This window comes from Megalops cyprinoides, chromosome 9, assembly GCF_013368585.1.
Source record: "Megalops cyprinoides isolate fMegCyp1 chromosome 9, fMegCyp1.pri, whole genome shotgun sequence".
Classification (NCBI taxonomy): Eukaryota; Metazoa; Chordata; class Actinopteri; order Elopiformes; family Megalopidae; genus Megalops; species Megalops cyprinoides.
This window is the reverse complement of record NC_050591.1, coordinates 17,249,922-17,268,729: the sequence shown is the minus strand read 5'-3', so window position 1 is coordinate 17,268,729 and position 18,808 is coordinate 17,249,922. Positions and strand designations below refer to the sequence as shown.

The 18,808-nt window shown below is 40.7% G+C and overlaps 1 protein-coding gene across 1 annotated transcript in view; it reads right to left on the bottom strand.

The window, feature by feature from the left end:
* mtnr1ba (melatonin receptor type 1Ba) overlaps positions 1 to 17,230 on the bottom strand; it is a 30,682-nt gene extending 13,452 nt beyond the window's left edge. The window contains exon 1 of the mRNA XM_036536664.1: positions 16,865 to 17,230. Within this exon, the coding sequence (XP_036392557.1) occupies positions 16,865 to 17,057 (193 nt within the window). The 5' untranslated portion in view covers positions 17,058 to 17,230. The remainder of the gene's footprint in view (positions 1 to 16,864) is intronic.
* Positions 17,231 to 18,808: the final 1,578 nt, after the last annotated feature.

The following is an 18,808-nucleotide window of genomic DNA, read 5'->3' as shown; positions in this document are numbered from 1 at the left end:
GTTGTTACATCAGTCGGCCTGAGATACATATATAAATGAGAAAATGTCCTTTGGCCCCTTACAGACAGATTCACTGTGTTGTACACAAACAATGTAGAGAACCCATCTGATTATAGCTTTCCTAAAGAGTAAATGTAAGAGAGTATAGTGCCTGCTAGAGTACTGGGATAGTTTCTGCTGGAACATGACCTTTTCATATAAGTTCCTCCCTACAACCTAACAGTATTCTAGATTGTCATTTAAAAATCACATACACTCAGACCTTCATTTTCAGTGTAAGTATATTATTACGTCATGGTTTGTAATCCAGGCTAACATCATACAGTAAACTGCATGATATATTGCCTATTGTGCCACATGGGATTTTTCAACCCTTGGCTCAATATCCATGGTCCAGGGCTGGTTCAGGGCCCTAACCATTACTCCTGGTTGGACTAATACTATATCATCTTCATTGTCCCTTATTTGTACATGATAAATGTTGGTAACAGGGGTGGGCACTTGGCTTATATAGTAAAGGCCCTTGTTTCAAGTATAGGCTAAATCCTATGGCTGGGGCTTGGAGCCATTGGCTAACAATGACAAAAAGCCCACATCAGCTGGACAAATTGGCCTCGTTCCACTTGGGATAGGGGTGGGCAGGTCAGCTGGGGTTCCCTCATAGCTGTGAGGGTACACTCATTGCTCTGCTGTTGACACCTTGGTACTCATGTGGGCGCCATGATTTACTCAGACAGCATCAGGAAGATGAGCCTACCCCCTGGTGGATTTTGACCCCTGGTGAACTGTTGGACTTGTAGTGTGAAAACAGTTGCACCAAGGCATGTGTGTGGATCGGAGGAATGCATGTGCCTTGTCCCATACTCCTATGTTGGTGAAAAGGGGACAATGTTTAAGTGGTATAGACTAGTGTACTACTGTAATATTCTTCGAACAACACTCTTCAAGGGGTGCAGGTAATAAAAATCTCATACTGCTTGCAATAATTTGTGTCAATTTTGACTTGTAGGTGTCTTGAAATATTGGTATTTTGGGACTGTGGAGATGGCGAAAAAATGTAAACATGTGTTTAGCATTGAGTAACAGTAGTACCTATATTAGTGTTATAAATAATTTCAATAATTAATCATTTGAAGAAATCACATATAAGAGATTATATATGTGTTCCAATTCCAGTTCTCCCGTTAATGATGTATCATGGCATTGGCATCAAAGATCATTTAAAGACCCTGTGGCAGGCCTGCTGACTGGACAATGCACATTCACACCTTAGTTACACCTTAATCCAATGTAAATTATACCAGCCCATTTGCCAACACCCATTAAAATACCAATATTGATTCACAAATGTCTCCTCAACCCTGTGCCAGCTGATTGCTTTTTTCATTTGAAGACTACTCTAGGGGTGTTCATGTTAAAATAAGTCCCATGATGTTAACATTTAGGAAATAGTTGAACTGATAAAAGTTTTGAAATTACAAGCAATGGAGCAAAGATTAAAGCAGGACCATAAAAGATCGAAGGCATTTGAGGACATAGTGGAGTTTTTTAGGTCTGCTGAGAGAGGATTCTTTAAATGTTCAATCACAAGACATGATGACTTATATATTTTTTTTTGCTCCAATTTCCAGCCACCACTGATTCTCTACCCCAGTGAGTGGTTTCCCTGGTTTCCACCACAATATAGATTTATGCATTTGTCTGTACAGTTGGAATTCAACTTTACCTCTGATTATCATATGTATGTTTGGTATGCTTGTTATGCTCTTCATTACAAGACAATGTCATGGGAAATTTAAAGGTTTACATACATACGTAAAAGCAGGAGCTCTTTTGATTCTTGAAAAATGTAGGGTTCAGGTAAAAGACATCACATGATTTGAGGTTGGTGTTTTGCAAAGTGGCCTGGATGGGCATCTGCAGGCTCTCCCTTTTGCTCTGTTTCTTTCCTGCCTGCCCCTTGTTTTGAAATGTCTTGGTGTTTTCCAGTGGCTGATAGCTATAAAAGTTCCTTCACACAACCATAAGGATGGACACTTCTGTATTCTATGGGGATGTGAGCTGGTTTTTCTTCCATATTAGCCAAAGCTGGATGGACATGGATTGTGCACTCTTTGTAAAATTGGTAATGATGGTCATGTTCTGGAAATGTTCTGGAAATGATGGCCATGCATTAGAGCTCTGAAAGCAGGGTGTAATCTTCTGGTGCAGAAAGGAACCCATTATATCATTAGCTCCATTCAGACACGCTTTGATCACAGACTATGTGGGGGAATTGACCACCACCATGAAGGCATGCTGAACAAGGATATAGTCTCAGATTGTCCATGGATGAGACTGCGGAACCTGAATTGACTGTGGTCATACAGTGAACCACCTCTCTACATCCATGATAACCAGGCACAGATGAAGGTGCGCACACTGGAAACAACACCATAATGGAATAAAAGCAGCTCATAACATACTGTATCTGCAGTGAACTGGATGAGAACCAAGAGATAATGATATGGCACTGAAGAGCAATTCCCCTCATAAGAAGGAGGACGAATTTTAAAGCTCCTGCTCCAATCAAATAGGCAGTAAATAGGAGTGATATATAAAATATAATGTTTAACACCATTTTAGATTTAGGATTTTCTTGTAAAAGTAGAGAACCAACGATGCTTCATTCTTTGACAAGGTTGTGAAAATTTACTCTTCCCTATGCTAGATATGTTCTTCAGTATTCCCCTGTAGACAAAATGTACTCATGTACTGTTAAATGATAAAATAATATCAGATGTACCAGCACACAGCAAGAATTTGGCCCTGGCATGGAACCTTTAAGATGCAGGAAGATTTCAAATTCAGGATTTATTCCAAATTCAGGAGACTTCAAACTTTGAAAGGTTTGAAACAGCTTGAAGCATCCAAAACACTTTGATCATGAGCATTTACATCTTTGAAATGCAGAGTCTCACACCAAACATGCATTTTCCCCTATGCTCTAAATGTCTGGCTTAACAAGAATACATTGACTGTTTATAGACTGAACCCAGCAAGTGAAAACATTCCCCACAGCACAATATGGTTTACTAACATGTATTTATGATAGATTTGGCACATGACCTCTGTTTACCCTTGCACCAGAGCTGTACTTCAATATGGTATGATGCATTTAGCATCTGAAAACATTTACAAGTGCGTACCAAAGTGTAACAGAATGAGTTCTGTTCCTTGATATTCATAAGCCCTCCAGAGGCGCAATTTAAATAATGCAAGACAGACGTTCTACTTCTGTCTTTTTCATCATTGTAATGTCAGTCAAGGATAACATAACACAAAAGTAAAATGTACCTGGTGAGCAAAAATGGACTGAGCCTGGAGTCATATAAACTTTTTACTCTTTCGCTAATCACTCAAAACAACCCTACATCTACTTGACATATTTTTTCACATTTTAAAAATGCTGACAAAAACACTGTTGTCACATACTATGTTTCAACCTATTTGGAATACTTTTATAGAAATGATGATTGTTTTTCCAAAATAATTGTTTTTTTTTCTGGCTGTATTTTGAACAACAACTGACATTAAACAGCACACACCAGTTTGATGCAACAGCACATAGTAAGAGTTTAACCCTAGCATGGAACCATTTTAAATCCTTGATTTATTCAATCAAACTTTCCATTAGTTTTATTTTCTCATTGAAACGCCCCTGGGAACTGTATTGTGCAATTGTGTAATTGCATTGCATAATTACTGAGCACATACTGTACATCACAGCTGTATTGCATCACTTACAGGAGTTTTCATCAGAATGGGAATATTCTGGGTTATTACATAAAACAGGGGGAGTGATTCATACTGTAAAGATCACATAATCGAATAGGAAGCTGTAAATATACTCCTAACGCGGAATTGACTCTTGAAAGGTGAAACCTCATTTTCTGAAGGACCCTACAGTTGAGAATCCAGAGTGATGGAGCACCATGGGTACAAAGAGATCGAACGACTCCATGCTGCTGAAAGCACAATATGTCACCAGTCTACTCAGGTGGTAGGCACTCAGCTGTGGAAATGAGTCACCAGTGAACTGCCCACAGCAAAAAATTAAATAAAAAACGTAACAGGAGTGGGCAGCTGAACTGTTAGCAAACGTACTGTACTCTCTCACACACAATCAGACACACACACAGGGGCAATGTTTTCCAGGCAATTGAATACTTGATGTGGATTGTTACATGACAGTTAGCTGTTTTCATTTATTTATGGAAGAAATGTATTGTTGGCAGTGAGTTAGTGAAAGCAGAAGGTTAAAAAGAAAAGCAGAAAAATAAACATTTTTCCACCTTCTTTCATTTCATTATGCTTCCTAATTGACTAATACCGATTTTCAGGGTATTAAAGATTAATGTAAACAACTAATTAACAACTAATTAAACTATTTAATGCAATAGCTGACATAAATGTTACAGGACATTAAATTGTTCTTCTTCAATCCTTACAGTAAACCTTAAGAAAAATAATCCTGTCCATTGAAATACACCAAATTGATAAATTCCTAAAAACCAGATTAAAAAGAGGCTGTAATTCAAACGAAAAATGCTGTAATATTAAAGGGGCAATAAAGCAAGCAGACAGACAGAGACTGGCAGACGCTGAGACTGGCAGACTTTGAACTTCTTCATGTCAACGGTAAAAATACTTGTCCTCCAACACTGAGCAGTGGTCGCACAAATCAGGATTGGTTCCAGTCTTGAACAAAATAAACCCAAAGTAGCATTACGCGGTGGAGTCTTTTTTGTCTATGTGTGTGAATCCAGTCTTTCACCGATACTTTTAAAATCTTGTTATGTGGATTGGTTTCACTTGTCTGTTGTAGTTACAAGATACTGAGCAACAAGTACTGAGGGTAGACAGAGTATGTACCGCTGAGACCAAAAGGCGAATCCAAGAAGCTGCAAACACCTTAAGCTAACACTCTAGGATGAGAGGAGAGGTCAAGGGGATGTTGAGTTAAGCTATCGTTTTAGTGACAGCTACAGTTTCAATGTTGAGTCCTCAAGGGCTTAAATACTGTTGCCTTTATTTCCTTGGTAATGTCTTTTCATACCCAGATATTGAGTGAATCTACTGGTTTCAGGTAAGAAGACACTGAAAAAATAAGACTGATCTGTGTCTGGCTTGTATCAAGAGCCGTAGCTTTAGCAATATGTAGTAGTATGCTTTTCCCAGTATAAGTAGAAATATACAAGTAAACAGTGTCATTAACATATTGAATCTATTCTTAACCATTTTCAGAAATTCAGCATGCTCGTGCCACAAACCTCACAAATGCAGAAATTAATGCCAGCGTCTGCTGTTTTCTATAAAGGTATGAAAAACTTGGCATATATGCATTAATAAATGTTGAATCGTCGTAAAACAAAGCATCTTCATGTGTTCAGCAACTGAGAAAGAAGACTTCTCCGCTAGGTGAGAATTCCTCCCTTCAGATTTGTTGTTGCTAATGACAATTGTAGATTCCATACTACTTGGCTGCTTCAAATGTTTAATAATGCATCAAACAACTTAAAAATGAATGGCATACCATAGTAAAACAGGAAACTGGGGAAAACCAGAAAACCCAAATTCCATATACCTCAAGTATTCCATTCGTCATTTATACACTGTGTACTCAACATCAGTATTCCAAGATTCCAGGATGTGATAGGCATACATTACACATGCATAATATTCTGAGTTTCTTGTTGTTTCCTAAAGTTGGAATATGTTACATGTTAGTCAGGAAACTTGGAAGTCTTAGTATCTGGAAACTAAGGATGTCCAGGATGTTCTGCTGATTATTCCAGTGATTCCCAGTGTAAGGAGAGGGTCAGTTTTAGATTGCATTGGTTTTTACTGTATGTCAGATAGAAAATTGGCTCAAGTTGCCCTCACACATTTGTACGCTTAGACATTTCACTTTTGTCAATACCAATCAGAAAAGGAAATCCCTCTCACCTGACATTCTTAGCTAGATGTGTAGAAGAATAAATGAACATAGCTTACATATGCTGTTTTCACCACCTCAGAACATACAGTACATAGTATATTTTTGCAAATTTGTTTTCCACAACGAAAGACAACATTTTGAGAAAATTAGGAAATAACATTTGTTTTATTGTAACTTAACTGCTGAGCTCAGTTATAGAAAACAATTTTGATTGAAGTTGATTTCTTTATCTTATGTAGATTACGTCAAAGACATAAATCTATGGCATTTGCCTATAACATCTGGACAATCCTCTGTAATGTATTCACAGTCGCAGTCCATGATGTAACAAAGTTTCACCCTTAGGCCAAAGATATACTATTCTAGAAATGCAGGCCTCAAACTGGAAGTTCCTGCTTAAGCTTTAAATAAAAAATGTGCTGCCTCTTGGGAAGACTTCCCTTAATCTATTGATTGATACCCTGTGTCAAGGCAGACCAAGCAACAGCATTAAATGACTAAAGAGGACAGAGTGCTGTGTGATATATTTTTTCAGCCTTTAATCATGTAGAGAGCATGCAATCTAAACCTTTTTACCTCTTTTCACCTCAACCTCACTTAACAAGTCTATGTGTAAATTGCTCTATAAACCTCCTTGGTCTACAATAGTTTGATTACAGTCACAGCACTGCAAAACAACAGAACCCGCTATGTTAAACCAATTTTATCACAGTGGGTGTTGGATGCATGGTACGCACACACTTTTTTTCACAGTCACAGAAGCTGTTGTGACATCAGGTTGGTGAATCTGGTCTTTTATTTAATGTGATCAGTTTGTGACACATCTGGATTTTAGAGATCAGATTAACCATATCAATAATATCTATATCAATACTGCTGGTCAGTAAATATGGAAATATCTGGAGTATAGAATTCTTCAGGCCTGTGACCTGCGTAATGCCCAAACCTTGTAATCTAACCCTAACCTTAACTCTGAACTGTTGAAAACAGATTTTCTGAATATATTGTTAATGTCTATATGTGGCAGTTGGGACAAGTCTGTGTACCAAATGACTGCATCCATCACAATTCTTAATTTCTGTATCGCATCTCATTGCATTTTTTGGCTTTGCGCTTTGCGATTGATAATCTCCAATGCATATTATCATTGGTCACATCTGCCTGTGATGTGACAATAGCCCCATCAGAACTGAGGGGTTTGAGGTTTCACAGAAGAGAGCTTGTGAAGATCGATGCATGGACTCTAAAGGAAAATAAACTAAGCACTGTATGTGGGTTAATCTTTAAACATGTTCTTTAAAAGACCTTAAAAGCCTCCATGGCTTTTGAAATGCATCCTGGGACTTACAATGTATCAAAACATCAGTGAACTGCTACATCACATGGGTATCTTATTGCTACTGTATGTTATTTAAGTAATGTAGGCATTGTTTCTAAAATGAAATATAGAGGATTCCTGTGTTTTCTGGCATTATGAATCCTCATAGTTGTGAACACAGAGGTACTTGTACTTTAAGAAAGCTCTAGGCTCTTAAAATCTAATTCCTAAACAAACTTGACATTGTAGCGTCTCCATGTCAGTGTTGTCTACCATCTACTATAACGGATAGAGTGCAATAAAATCAAGGATGATCTAGTCTTTTAAGTACTTCAGTCCTTACGACATGAAGAATAAACACATCCCTAGAGAGCACTTGGAGGTTCTGAACTGCTGGATGCTTCAGGAGTAGAGTCAGAGGTTGCAGTTGCAAGCATGCTTAATTGAAATAATTTATCAGAGAGCATTGCTAAGGTGCACTGCCAAATACATTTAATTGAATCATACATCAATGGAAGTAAACATGATCTTCGGTGTGCACAGGCCTTTTTTGGAGGCAAGATTTCAGTTACAATTCCATTCTATGCACATGATGTTTTTTATTGTACCAGTCCTGTTGCTAGTACATGCCACTCTGGAGTGACTCAGATTCTGAAACACTTTGAACACATGTCTTTTGTCCTTGGCATTAAGAAATGCATTCAAGACCTTTTTTGTTTCATGCATAACACTTATTATTAATTTCTGTGACTCCTTACAGTAATTCTTTTGTGAAATAAATGAAGAAGTGATTTTAGGAAAAATGTGCTGGATGCTGTTACTGGGGCAGGTATTGAATTTTCCATTTCAGTTAAGGTCTGAAAATACCACTCTTCACATAGACATCTCTTAATTGACTGAAATGCCTCTTGCATAGCAAGTTTATCTCTGAATGTCTGCAAAAAGCTTTGTGGCAAATCCTTGCCATTGGACCTCCAAGGGCATAAAGCATTAGATCAGCATTACATGGGCTGAGCCAGGGGAAACTGTTGTCACCACTATGCAAAATCATGTGCCCCGCTCCCCCCGCAGCCTCAAAGTATCACCTCAGCTCTGGTGCCTTGAATATCGGGATATGCAAAGCAGGGACTTTGATTAACTCAGTGGAGTTCAAGCTTCCAGCAGGAGAGAAACAGAGACTGAGACAGACATAGAGCAGAGCAGTGGTTTGCGTATTATTAGGTTACATATCTTCCCCTCCCCTGTCTAGATACATGTCCTCATGTCCTGTCCTCTCCTCTACACTTCACCCCTCACCACCAACGTGCTAAGAGGTATCATCTCTCGAAAACAGGAACCCTTTGTCTGAAAGAGCCAGCTGTCTCAGTTCTGCCATTAGCGTCTACTGTTTGTTAAAAGTGGTGTATTGAATGAAGCCAACAGTGCTGTAGACGGCTACCTGTTGATCCATGGTATGCAAGTTCTTATCGGCACTCAGACCACATCAAAGGCCCCCCTCCCATGCACCCATCCCGTAGGGAGACAGTTACATAACTCCTTTCCGGAAATGATTACAATGTGCTTGTACCTCAATTTTAAGGAAACTGAGATCCCTATTAGTCAGACCCCTAACACCTATTTATTCAGACCCATATCATTTGGATGGATGAAGGCACTGCTTTTGTCAACAATTATTATTTGTTAACAATTATTCAACACATTCTATTTGTTGACAAAATTGCTGCACACTCAGGCAGGTACACTCATCTATTTATCTTGTTTCGGTGATGAATCAACATTATCACAATCACATCTCTAAGCACCTTTATTTTTTTCCTCTTAGTCCCTGAAACATACAGCCATATTAAATCAATTATACTCATTTGCAATGAGCCAAGGGTAGTTTGCACCATGTTTCATGGAGGAGTTATGCTGCTTCCCTGTAATTACTGCACCAGGCAGATCGCATTAAAGCTTTCAAAGGCACTTCATCATACCTAAAGATTAGCACATATTAAGTGGTCTGTGGAATGCCAGCTCACACACCAGCTTTGCTGACACCTGACAAAAAGCTGCTTCGTTGTTGCAGGTCCACTGTCCTACCTCCCCCAAATTATGTTCTCTAGCTCTGCAGTTCACATGATGACACAACACAACCTGACATTCCTTTATAACTCCCTTAAGCCTGTTTTATTAGGGAGATACAAGGTAATAACCCCGCCGCGGGTACTCAAATCATTTGACAAGAGAAACCTCACATGCAGTCACCTTTCTTTGCACTCTTGACCCCACTTTGCATCAAAAACGGCAAAAAATGACCAGCGGAGGAACTTCTTCAGTGTTAAATGCGAGACATGGCAGGATCCCTCTGTGTGTAATAAGTGTAATAACATTCCGGCACATGGAAGAGAGAATGCGCTCTGAGTATTGATTTATTGAGCAGCAGTTGTAAGCGGGGTGGGAGCTGTGCATGCAGTGCAATGCCTTCCCCATCACTCGGTGCAGAAAAAGAGGGATGGGGAGTCCTGTAGGGACAGCCTTTCTCAAACCCCTGCCCCTTCTGTGATGCTCTGTCTGCGGCCTGTGGGCAGCTGTGAACCGAACGCAGCCAGGCTGAAGAGATGGAGATCAGAGAACTCAGATTCATTTACTGGAGACGAAATCCAGTAAAGCAATCAAATTGAGCCTTGCACTTAAAATACCACTCCAATTTCCATTCAGGGCAGGAGCGGGGGGCAGAAAAAAAGGTATTCGACAGTTGTTGAATCAGTCTAGATTTGTTGCCACTGACCCCCTGGCCCTGCAGAGGTATAAGACTGTAAATTCACCTTCCTGGCTGTTTCCCCAGCTACGTCTGCCACGTCCATGTTGTCCGGTTACAGAAGTGAGGCCTTATCTCTGAGGCTTTGCAACTGACCAGCCTGGCATTTCTGCCTGTTTTAATTCTTAATAAGCCTGAAAGCTTCCCAAGGATGATAAAATTCCTGCCTGACCTTAAATTCACCCTCTTCCACTTCAGCTTACATAACATGCCAAGATGAAGGCACCCGGATGAACAGAAGAGAATTCAGTTTATGGGTGGCAGCATACATGCCATCGCTGGGAATCCACAAAAGTATCTGAGAGGATGGCTTGAGTGGCAGTGCAGGCCAAACCCCCCATAATTATACACAGCTGTCTGGCTACCACTGTATAATTGAATGCGGGAGCAGTAGAAAAACACCTTATAGAGATGATTTAAAGGACAGTGATGTTAGTCAGCAAGAGATTATCCTCACCAGTGATAGAGGAAAGCAGCCCTGCTGAGATGATGGCTCTCCCCAGACTGGATACTAACCCGTCACCAGATGATCTATTTTTGCTCTACCTGGAAATGATCTATCCTGATCTGCTATGCACCCTGGACATATGAGGTTGTCCCACTGGCAGGGAGGAGGGGGTGCAGTTACAGAGCCTCTGAAAAAGACAGCAGAGTCATTCAGAGGTCCCCCTTTTTTCCGGCAGAGTTTCAGACTGCTCAATCACGTGTGCTTGGTGTTGACAGCAGAGTTGAGTACATGCCCGTATGAGATGACAGGACAGGAATATGCTCAGCTGGGCATGTGGAACATGACTGCTGACATGTCAGAGTAAGATCTGGATAGTAAACTATGTTTTTGCTGCAGTTAGATATATACATGTATATATCACTAGGATGAGGTTGGTACAACACAGTCTCTATGAAAAGAACGGGCCTGGACTGTGAACGATCACGGCAAGCCTGATCCCTTAACTGCAAGACCCTAAAATTCAGCTGTTTCATTGTCACATCACTCCAGAAGTGGCATCTTTGTGTACTGCTTTAAAGGAAAACCTGGCTGTTACACATGCGTACCTTTTTCCCCTATTTTTTTGAACACGCTTGAGTTTTGTTGGGTAAACTTCATGAATATAATAATGCAAATTTCCTGTGGAGCAGCCAAGCTGCCTCTTGCTCTTGTGTGCGAGGAGCTTGGCATTGGCAGCGTGTGTTTTTGAAGCTGATCGAGCCTGCACTCTTTCAGATAAGGAAATGTCAGGGGAATCCACAAAATCACGTTACATTAGTGAAGGGCGCAGCAGAGAGGAGAGACATGAGTGCAGGCTCAACAAACAATGGCACATTCGCAGAGTAGTGCCTCCCTACAATATTAATTTTAATAGGGGGTGAGGTGGGGGGTGATGTTTAACAGTGGCTGATAGCACTCCTGGAAATCCTTTTTTTTCCAAACTGTGGAGAAAAGAATTAGTTTCTTACAGAGCATTCAGCTGCTGATAGGCAGAGACCAACAACCATAGCACAGACAACAACCTTGCATCACACAAATTTCCAAATTAAATGGGGACTCAAAGATACCAGCCACGTGGGGGAATATTTTCTAATCAACACTTGGGGAATTACTATTGTAAACAGGTTTGTCTTCATCTATTTCAGAGAGCATAAGGATATAGCGAAAAAATGTGGGGAGCCCACCAAATGGCCTCATGTTAGCTGGAACTCCAGGGCAGACTGCTGGAAAGCCCCTTAAATTATGCAAACATTGCATGTATGAAGAGAAAATTAGAACGCTCTGATGCTTTGAAATCGCAAAGGCTCACTACCAATATGGCAGATTCCTTTCAGATAGCATATAATACAATATGCAATGTAAAAACATTGGGAAATCTGGAACTGAAAACCTGGTTTCAGCAAATATAGGGCGATAATATGTCTGAGCCCCCGCTCATTTATCTCTGAAGCCAAAACCCATCCTTGTCTACGTTGCTTAGCACAGTAATGCTTCCCTGTCCCATTTTAACATGAAGAAAGATAGTAGGTATCAACCTAATCAAACTTTAAATCACAGCAGTAAACAAGACCACGGGAGCATGTCATGTATTCCCACACTCACAAGAATCAGTATGGTTCCTGGTACAGAGGATGAGTACAGAATGGATTAGTCCCCACACTTGTGGTCATGCCTCGCTGAAATAATGCCTCTCTTGGGACCTCTGGCTGGATTCAGAAAATGAGCCTGGTGCCTTTTTTTGCAGCGCAACAACAGTGGATCAAAGCCCTTCCCCTTGGCATTGTGGGTAACGTCAGCCATCCTAACACCACAGGCCGTGCTCACCCGGGAGACTGCACGCATCCCTGGACACTCCAGAGCACAGAACTGAGGCCTGCATGTATTTGTGGACACCAATTTCAAACACACACGGATACACACACAAACAAATGCATGCAAACACCCAACACACACAATGCATGCATGCACTCACATGCAAATGCACATGTACACGCGAGGTGCCTACAGAGAGTACTTTGGTGGTGTTGGCTGATGAAGGCTTTTGGAACATTCTTATTCTGCCACATGCAGAACCGTTAACATAAAATGCAGAAGGCAACTAATCTCAGTCTATGGACCCCTCAATTGATTCCCCATGGGTACCTCTTATTTCAGCAGGATAAATTACATGAGTAAACAAAGATGCCGTAATTAGAATTCTTAAAGGCAAAATCACCATATGCAAATGACCCCAGAATAAATGAAGCAGAACGCACACATTCCAAATCCAGAATATTAAGAGTGAATGGAAGAATGCAATGACAACACAATGTTGCCACATACCATTTGTAAAGGCTCTTACAGTTCCTTTCTTTGACCAGATAACTTATCTCATTAATACAATGGTGAGACAAAATTACGAAGAAAAAAAATCCTTTTTCTGTGCTCTTCTCATACAATAGTGGAAGCAATCAAGGATCACAATTACTCTGCATGTTTATATAATGTTCTCTGGGAGAATTATCTCCTCTTGCACGCACAATGAGTGGTGCTAACATGAACGAAAGTGCTGATTGCTGTTATTGCAAACGGAGTCCCCAGGAGTGGCAATAATTGGGCTGATTATGTATGCAAACATTGTCGAGATCTTCACGACTTGAACCACAGTGATTGGCGAGCCTTTTATCTGCCCGCCAACTGGCAAGGTAGGGGGCACACATGTTGGGCTTCTTCAAAGGATGGCGGTGGTGAGACCAGCCAGTTATCCTTAGCACCGTAATAAGATATAACCAGATCTGGCTCCCTTAGCCCTGAGATGGGGAGGGAGGAGGAGTCACTGAGAGAAGGAGAAAAAGGCTTTAGAAAGCCTGACCCCTGTTTCATCACACAGAGGGACCCAATCCCAGAACGCACCCTAGGGGGAGCACAAGAGGCAGAAGATTGAAACCCCAGTGGCTCTCCTCTGAGGTCTCAGGGAGGAGAGTGGGAGAGAATAAGCTTCAAAGCCATTTTTGAAGCCATGTACTTAGTCGGTTGGGGTTGATTATAAAGAGGTCTCTCACCCTCTCGCCCCCAGAGTGCCTCAGCGTCTCAGACTAATTGGCATCCTTTTCATTAGACCCAGAAAAAAAAAAGTTTCAAATCAGACAGCACCGTGGGCTACAGTCTTAACAAGACTCGCATATAAATGACGGATTTCTTTGTGTTGATTCTTGGTCCCTTGAGTTGGCAGTTAAACCTGTAGGCAGTGCCTCATAACCGCCCCCAAAGTCACCAGCAGCATGGTCATTACTGTCCTCTCACTTCCTGTAAATGTTCTCCCCTGTAGATTCTGCATTATCTGAGCTAAATAACAACAGAAAATGCATTGATATTTGCATTTAATGACATTAAGGCTGTCTTCCCTTCCTCTCCATATTAAAGAAAAGTCATATTTACATGTCAGTTTGACACGGTTGGAAAGTTGGTGCAGCCCTGTACTATTTTTAGGCACTGTCAATTGTGCAATCAATTACCCTCTTGCACATCATACAGTTCTACATTGAAAGCCCTCTCAGCTACCCCAAAAACCCCAAAGCACTTACATCCCTTATAGTCACATGCATGCCAAAGGAATTGATTTCTATGCACACTGTCAATCGATTGTAAATGGTGGCATATGCCATTTAAATACTTGGAGAGAACAGCAACATAAACTGAAATTCACTGAAAGATGTCTCCACTTTGGAAAGAACAGAAGATGGAACCAAATGCTTTACAGGTTGGGTGCATCAGCCAGTTATTGACTTTCCGCAATCAAGACCAGGATACCCTGTCCATTTAACCACAGTGATTACAAAAAGCAGATACTCAAAGCTTCTATAAAACAATACCTTACTCTGCCTTCAGAAGTTGTAAAATTACTTTAGTATAGCTCTCCAAATGTGAGAACTGTGACTTTATCAAACCCACCGAAATGAAGCTTAATATGTACTGCGTATCGTTATAATAGACTACGCACATACGCTTTAATCATAAAGCACAAAATTAATCAATCATTTGCCTCACTGCTGAATTTGTGGTGATCGTGTCAGAAATCCACGGGGCACAGTCAAATCTCAAAACTGCTCCTCACGCCAGCGAGGGCAGCCTCTCCACAAGTATCAAGCATCTCTCTCACACTCAGAATAAATCACACAATCGTACAGAGGGAAGGCTTCCATGAATAAAGTATTTTTTATGAATGGAGATACCCACCCTGGGTAAATCAGATATGTGGAGATGTAATGTCTATTTTACGGGATTCAACACCATGGAGCACACAGCAAGCTAAGGAGAAAGGGGGCGTTTCTTAACGACAACAAAATAATATGATCAGTGTCGCAAATGCTCGCACCCCTTTTCGTCGACATTTGAAAACTATCATGTCTTGAAGTCGTAACTTGAAGAAAGATACCATCAGATATTTTGCTATGTTACGGAATCAACAAATTTCATGACATGGGAACGTGGCAAACTTAAAACCGCCCAAGCTGTTTTTTATTTTTACTTTTAATGGCAGACACAATACTGTACGACACACGCAGCTCGTAATCATCGTAGCTGACACTAAGTTAAAAACAATGAAAAGTAACGGTTTTAGCCTCGTTACAGGATAAATGTAACAAAGTGGGCGCAATAAATCCGCGCAGTTTAACGACCGCAGCAACAACACACGGAAGAAACACCACCACCATCATTTCCGTAGTACAGTAATAGTAGGCTATGACAACGAGACCTGTCGGTTTGAGCACAACTGCCATCATTACAAGACCAACATTTTTTGATCGAGCCCCAACTTTCTGCCCAGTGTTGATGACTGGCCCAGCGTTGTACGATAGGAACTGTCTATCAATTCAAATATTATTTACGATATTCATGGGTAGGAATCCACGCAACCGGTCTGACCACTGATATTGTCTAAATCAAAATAAGTTGTTGTGCTTTTTCGACCGTCCCTTAAGTGACAGGCTGTAGATCACTCATACAAATGTTTGCTTGTTTCAACATTGTTTTTTACTTACTGTTTATGCAGTTTTACCAAGACTGCACACATGAAATATGACCATTTACGTGCATTGCTATGTACGTCTTAAAAACAAGAAGTTAGTAAAAAAAAATGTAAATAGGGCAATTAAAATAAAGACTTATTTATAAATATTTGAAAAGGGATTCAGCATAGCGCTGGTATGTTTGCATTTTTTCTCCGATAATGCAAAGGAATGGACTCTTGAGCACATATTTTTCTCACTGTTTGCAATACACACAGGACATGCATTCCCACAACCACCGTCTTAACGGACAATAAATGCACCGCTATTACAAACACGACACACTTAATAAAATGGATACTGGGAAAATCCCAGTAAATACATTTCAAGGTTATCATCGTGTCTGATTGGTTTGTCAGATTGTTTGCTGTACAAACTACAAAACACAACACTGATTAAGCCCACAGTTTTAATAACGAACCACTATAATCCGTTCAGTTCTACTAAACCAAAATCCATCTTTTCATGTATGCCCGCAAAATCTATTTTTCCACGACAGGTAAGATTTACCATTTCAATTCACTCTTCAGATACGGTTAGTACATCTGATTGGACATTCTAATAAACGGATTCTGTAGGTCATAGGTCCACGAGTTGTTGGAATAACAGCATAGTGGCCCAAATTCCCTTATGGTAATAAAATGTCCTTATTGTAATTCATCTGGGTATTCTACCAGACACTCAAAATTTAAACTTGTTAAATAGGACACTGAGAATTTACAAGGATTAGTTACACGTAAAACGTGAGTCATATATGCTCATTCATTCTATGCAGTTCCATTCACGGCACTTATCTATTAGGCACGTGAATGGTCGGTTGTTGTTGTGAATGAGACGGTTCAGTGATTAAGAGTATAGGACCAAACTAGGAATTTCGTTTGTGCTCAGGCTATACGCTAATGCATGATGTGCTCTGTATTTTTAAGGGAATCCACACAATATGTGTTGTAAACGTCAAAGCGCTAAAAACTGCGATCATTGGTTTTCAGGTAATATTACTACCATCATATGTGAACAGTTCCTCATATTTAGCGTTTTCCTTTAACGGCCATTTTACATTACATCTCTTTTGTTGAACTGCGATGGGTGCTTTCACCTGTCAGAAAACTTAACGTTAATTATTTGTTTCAATGTAAAGGGTTGCACAGGGATTCACGCACGCGCAAATATACACACATAGACACAATCAGAACAAAAACACATTTTCGAGGTGACATTCATTCTGACTTACCGGCGTTTCTAAGTTTTCTATTTCTGAGAACTGAAATAATCACCAGCAGATTTCCCAAGACATCCACCACGGTAGTGAAGATCAGCACGCTGGCCAGCACCGTGATAGCCCAGGCGGGACGCGCACCCTGTCCCAACGCTCGACCGTGTCCCAGTTCCGTGCGGTTCCTGAGGAAAGAAACATTCTCTGGCATGTCGAAAACCTTGCGCACCAACTTCTCTTTCTCTCCGTCCAAATCATTCAAAACCCGATGTCATTCTGATAGAACCAACAATTTCATAAACGCAGGCAGTGAAGTAGCTGAGCGAAACCTACGTATATTGTTGTTTTAAATCAAAGTTTTCTTTTCTGACTCCTATAGAGAAATTCGAGTGCAAAGTATCTTAGGTGGCTGCGAGCGATGGTTTCATTCAGCTGACTGTTTATAATAGAGCCTGCTGTGTGAGTTTATCACGCCAGCTGGCCCTAATATCCTCTATCGATCGGATACTTGAGAAGGCGTGGGTACTCCCATGCCCACGTTTCCTTCATCTCATTTGCATAGGCAGTCCGGCTGTTGTCAGAGGTGAACGTGCTTTTTGTTTTATTTTTCAAACGTCAGCTGTGTCAGACGGAGACTTGACCGGTGTTGCTTCCTGGCAGTGTCTGGCGCTGTCTGAGTTATTTGTTAAGTAGAAGCAATTTGAAATTGCAAATCCAGCGCGCAATCAGAGGAGATTCAGCTAGAGGGCTGGCTTTCATTCAGAAAGAGGACATATAAGGAGGCACGTACCCTCTCTGTGCATGGGAAACGCGGGAGTAAGCATACATTCGTGTGAGTACAGTGTCACGCTGAGTTGCGCGCACAGAACGCGCTGTAGTTGCTCTGTCTCTCCGTCATGGAAATGTCAGGAAATTGCTTTGTATGTTGTAAAACCACTCTTCATTGCGGTGAGGTCACGCATCAGTTGATATTCCGATTGCACTCTGACGTATAATTTCACGAGGCGATTATCCTGAAGCAAAAAGAAACACACAGTAGATTTACATTGGAATCGAGCGCATTGTTTTTCTTGATGAAGGTTTAGGTTTAGTCCGCAAGTGCTGGTAATGCCTTGGTTCTGAAGAAAGGCAGAATACCGACAAATACCGACATTTATTTAGCGTCACAGCTTGTCTTTATATGTGCGATGCTCCTCAGTTGCTCTATCGGTCGTAGCAACCATTTGAGCTGTTACCCAGCTGCACTTGACAGGTGCAGTCATAGTGTTTTTTTTTTACTCAAGAATTTATACATGCAATGTAAATTGTTAAGTTACATTGTTGTGGTCTCTAAATGCATACACCTGGACGTACGCTGTGGAAATGAATTTGAATGCGAGGAACGAAATGCAATAAAACAGAAAATACAGCCATAATTTAGCAATGAATTCAAGATTTATAAGTTTGATTTTCCATACACTAAAATGTCATCAACTTGTGTTGGTTTTATGCCTTTCTATAGCCTGGTGAATTTAATGCTCCAGTGAGACGGCAGTTAGCGGTTTCGCTACACAACGATTGTATTCACACGGCTTTGTTCATTGTTCAGCAAAGCAAGTATGCTGAGCTCTCACCGCCGTTTTAGTGCCGTAAGTGCCTCCCTCTGCAGCCCAAAGGCGACATAACTAAACGCCATAGGGTGCCCCAGTTTTATTGACAATGATATTTTAGCAACTTTTTGTTTTGTTTTACGTTTGAATTCCCAACTGCAGTTTGCTTCTTCATTTATTTAGCCTGTTATAGAATCGATGCGCATCCTGATACGCACAGCTCCTTACGACACTTAAAAACAGCCCAGACAAATTTCAGAGTGGATTGAGACGACAGACATGAAAGTATTAGATTTAAAATTATTTAATGCACAAAAAGGACATACGTACGTTGCCTGGCAGGTTCATTGTTAAATGATACATTTTAGTATGT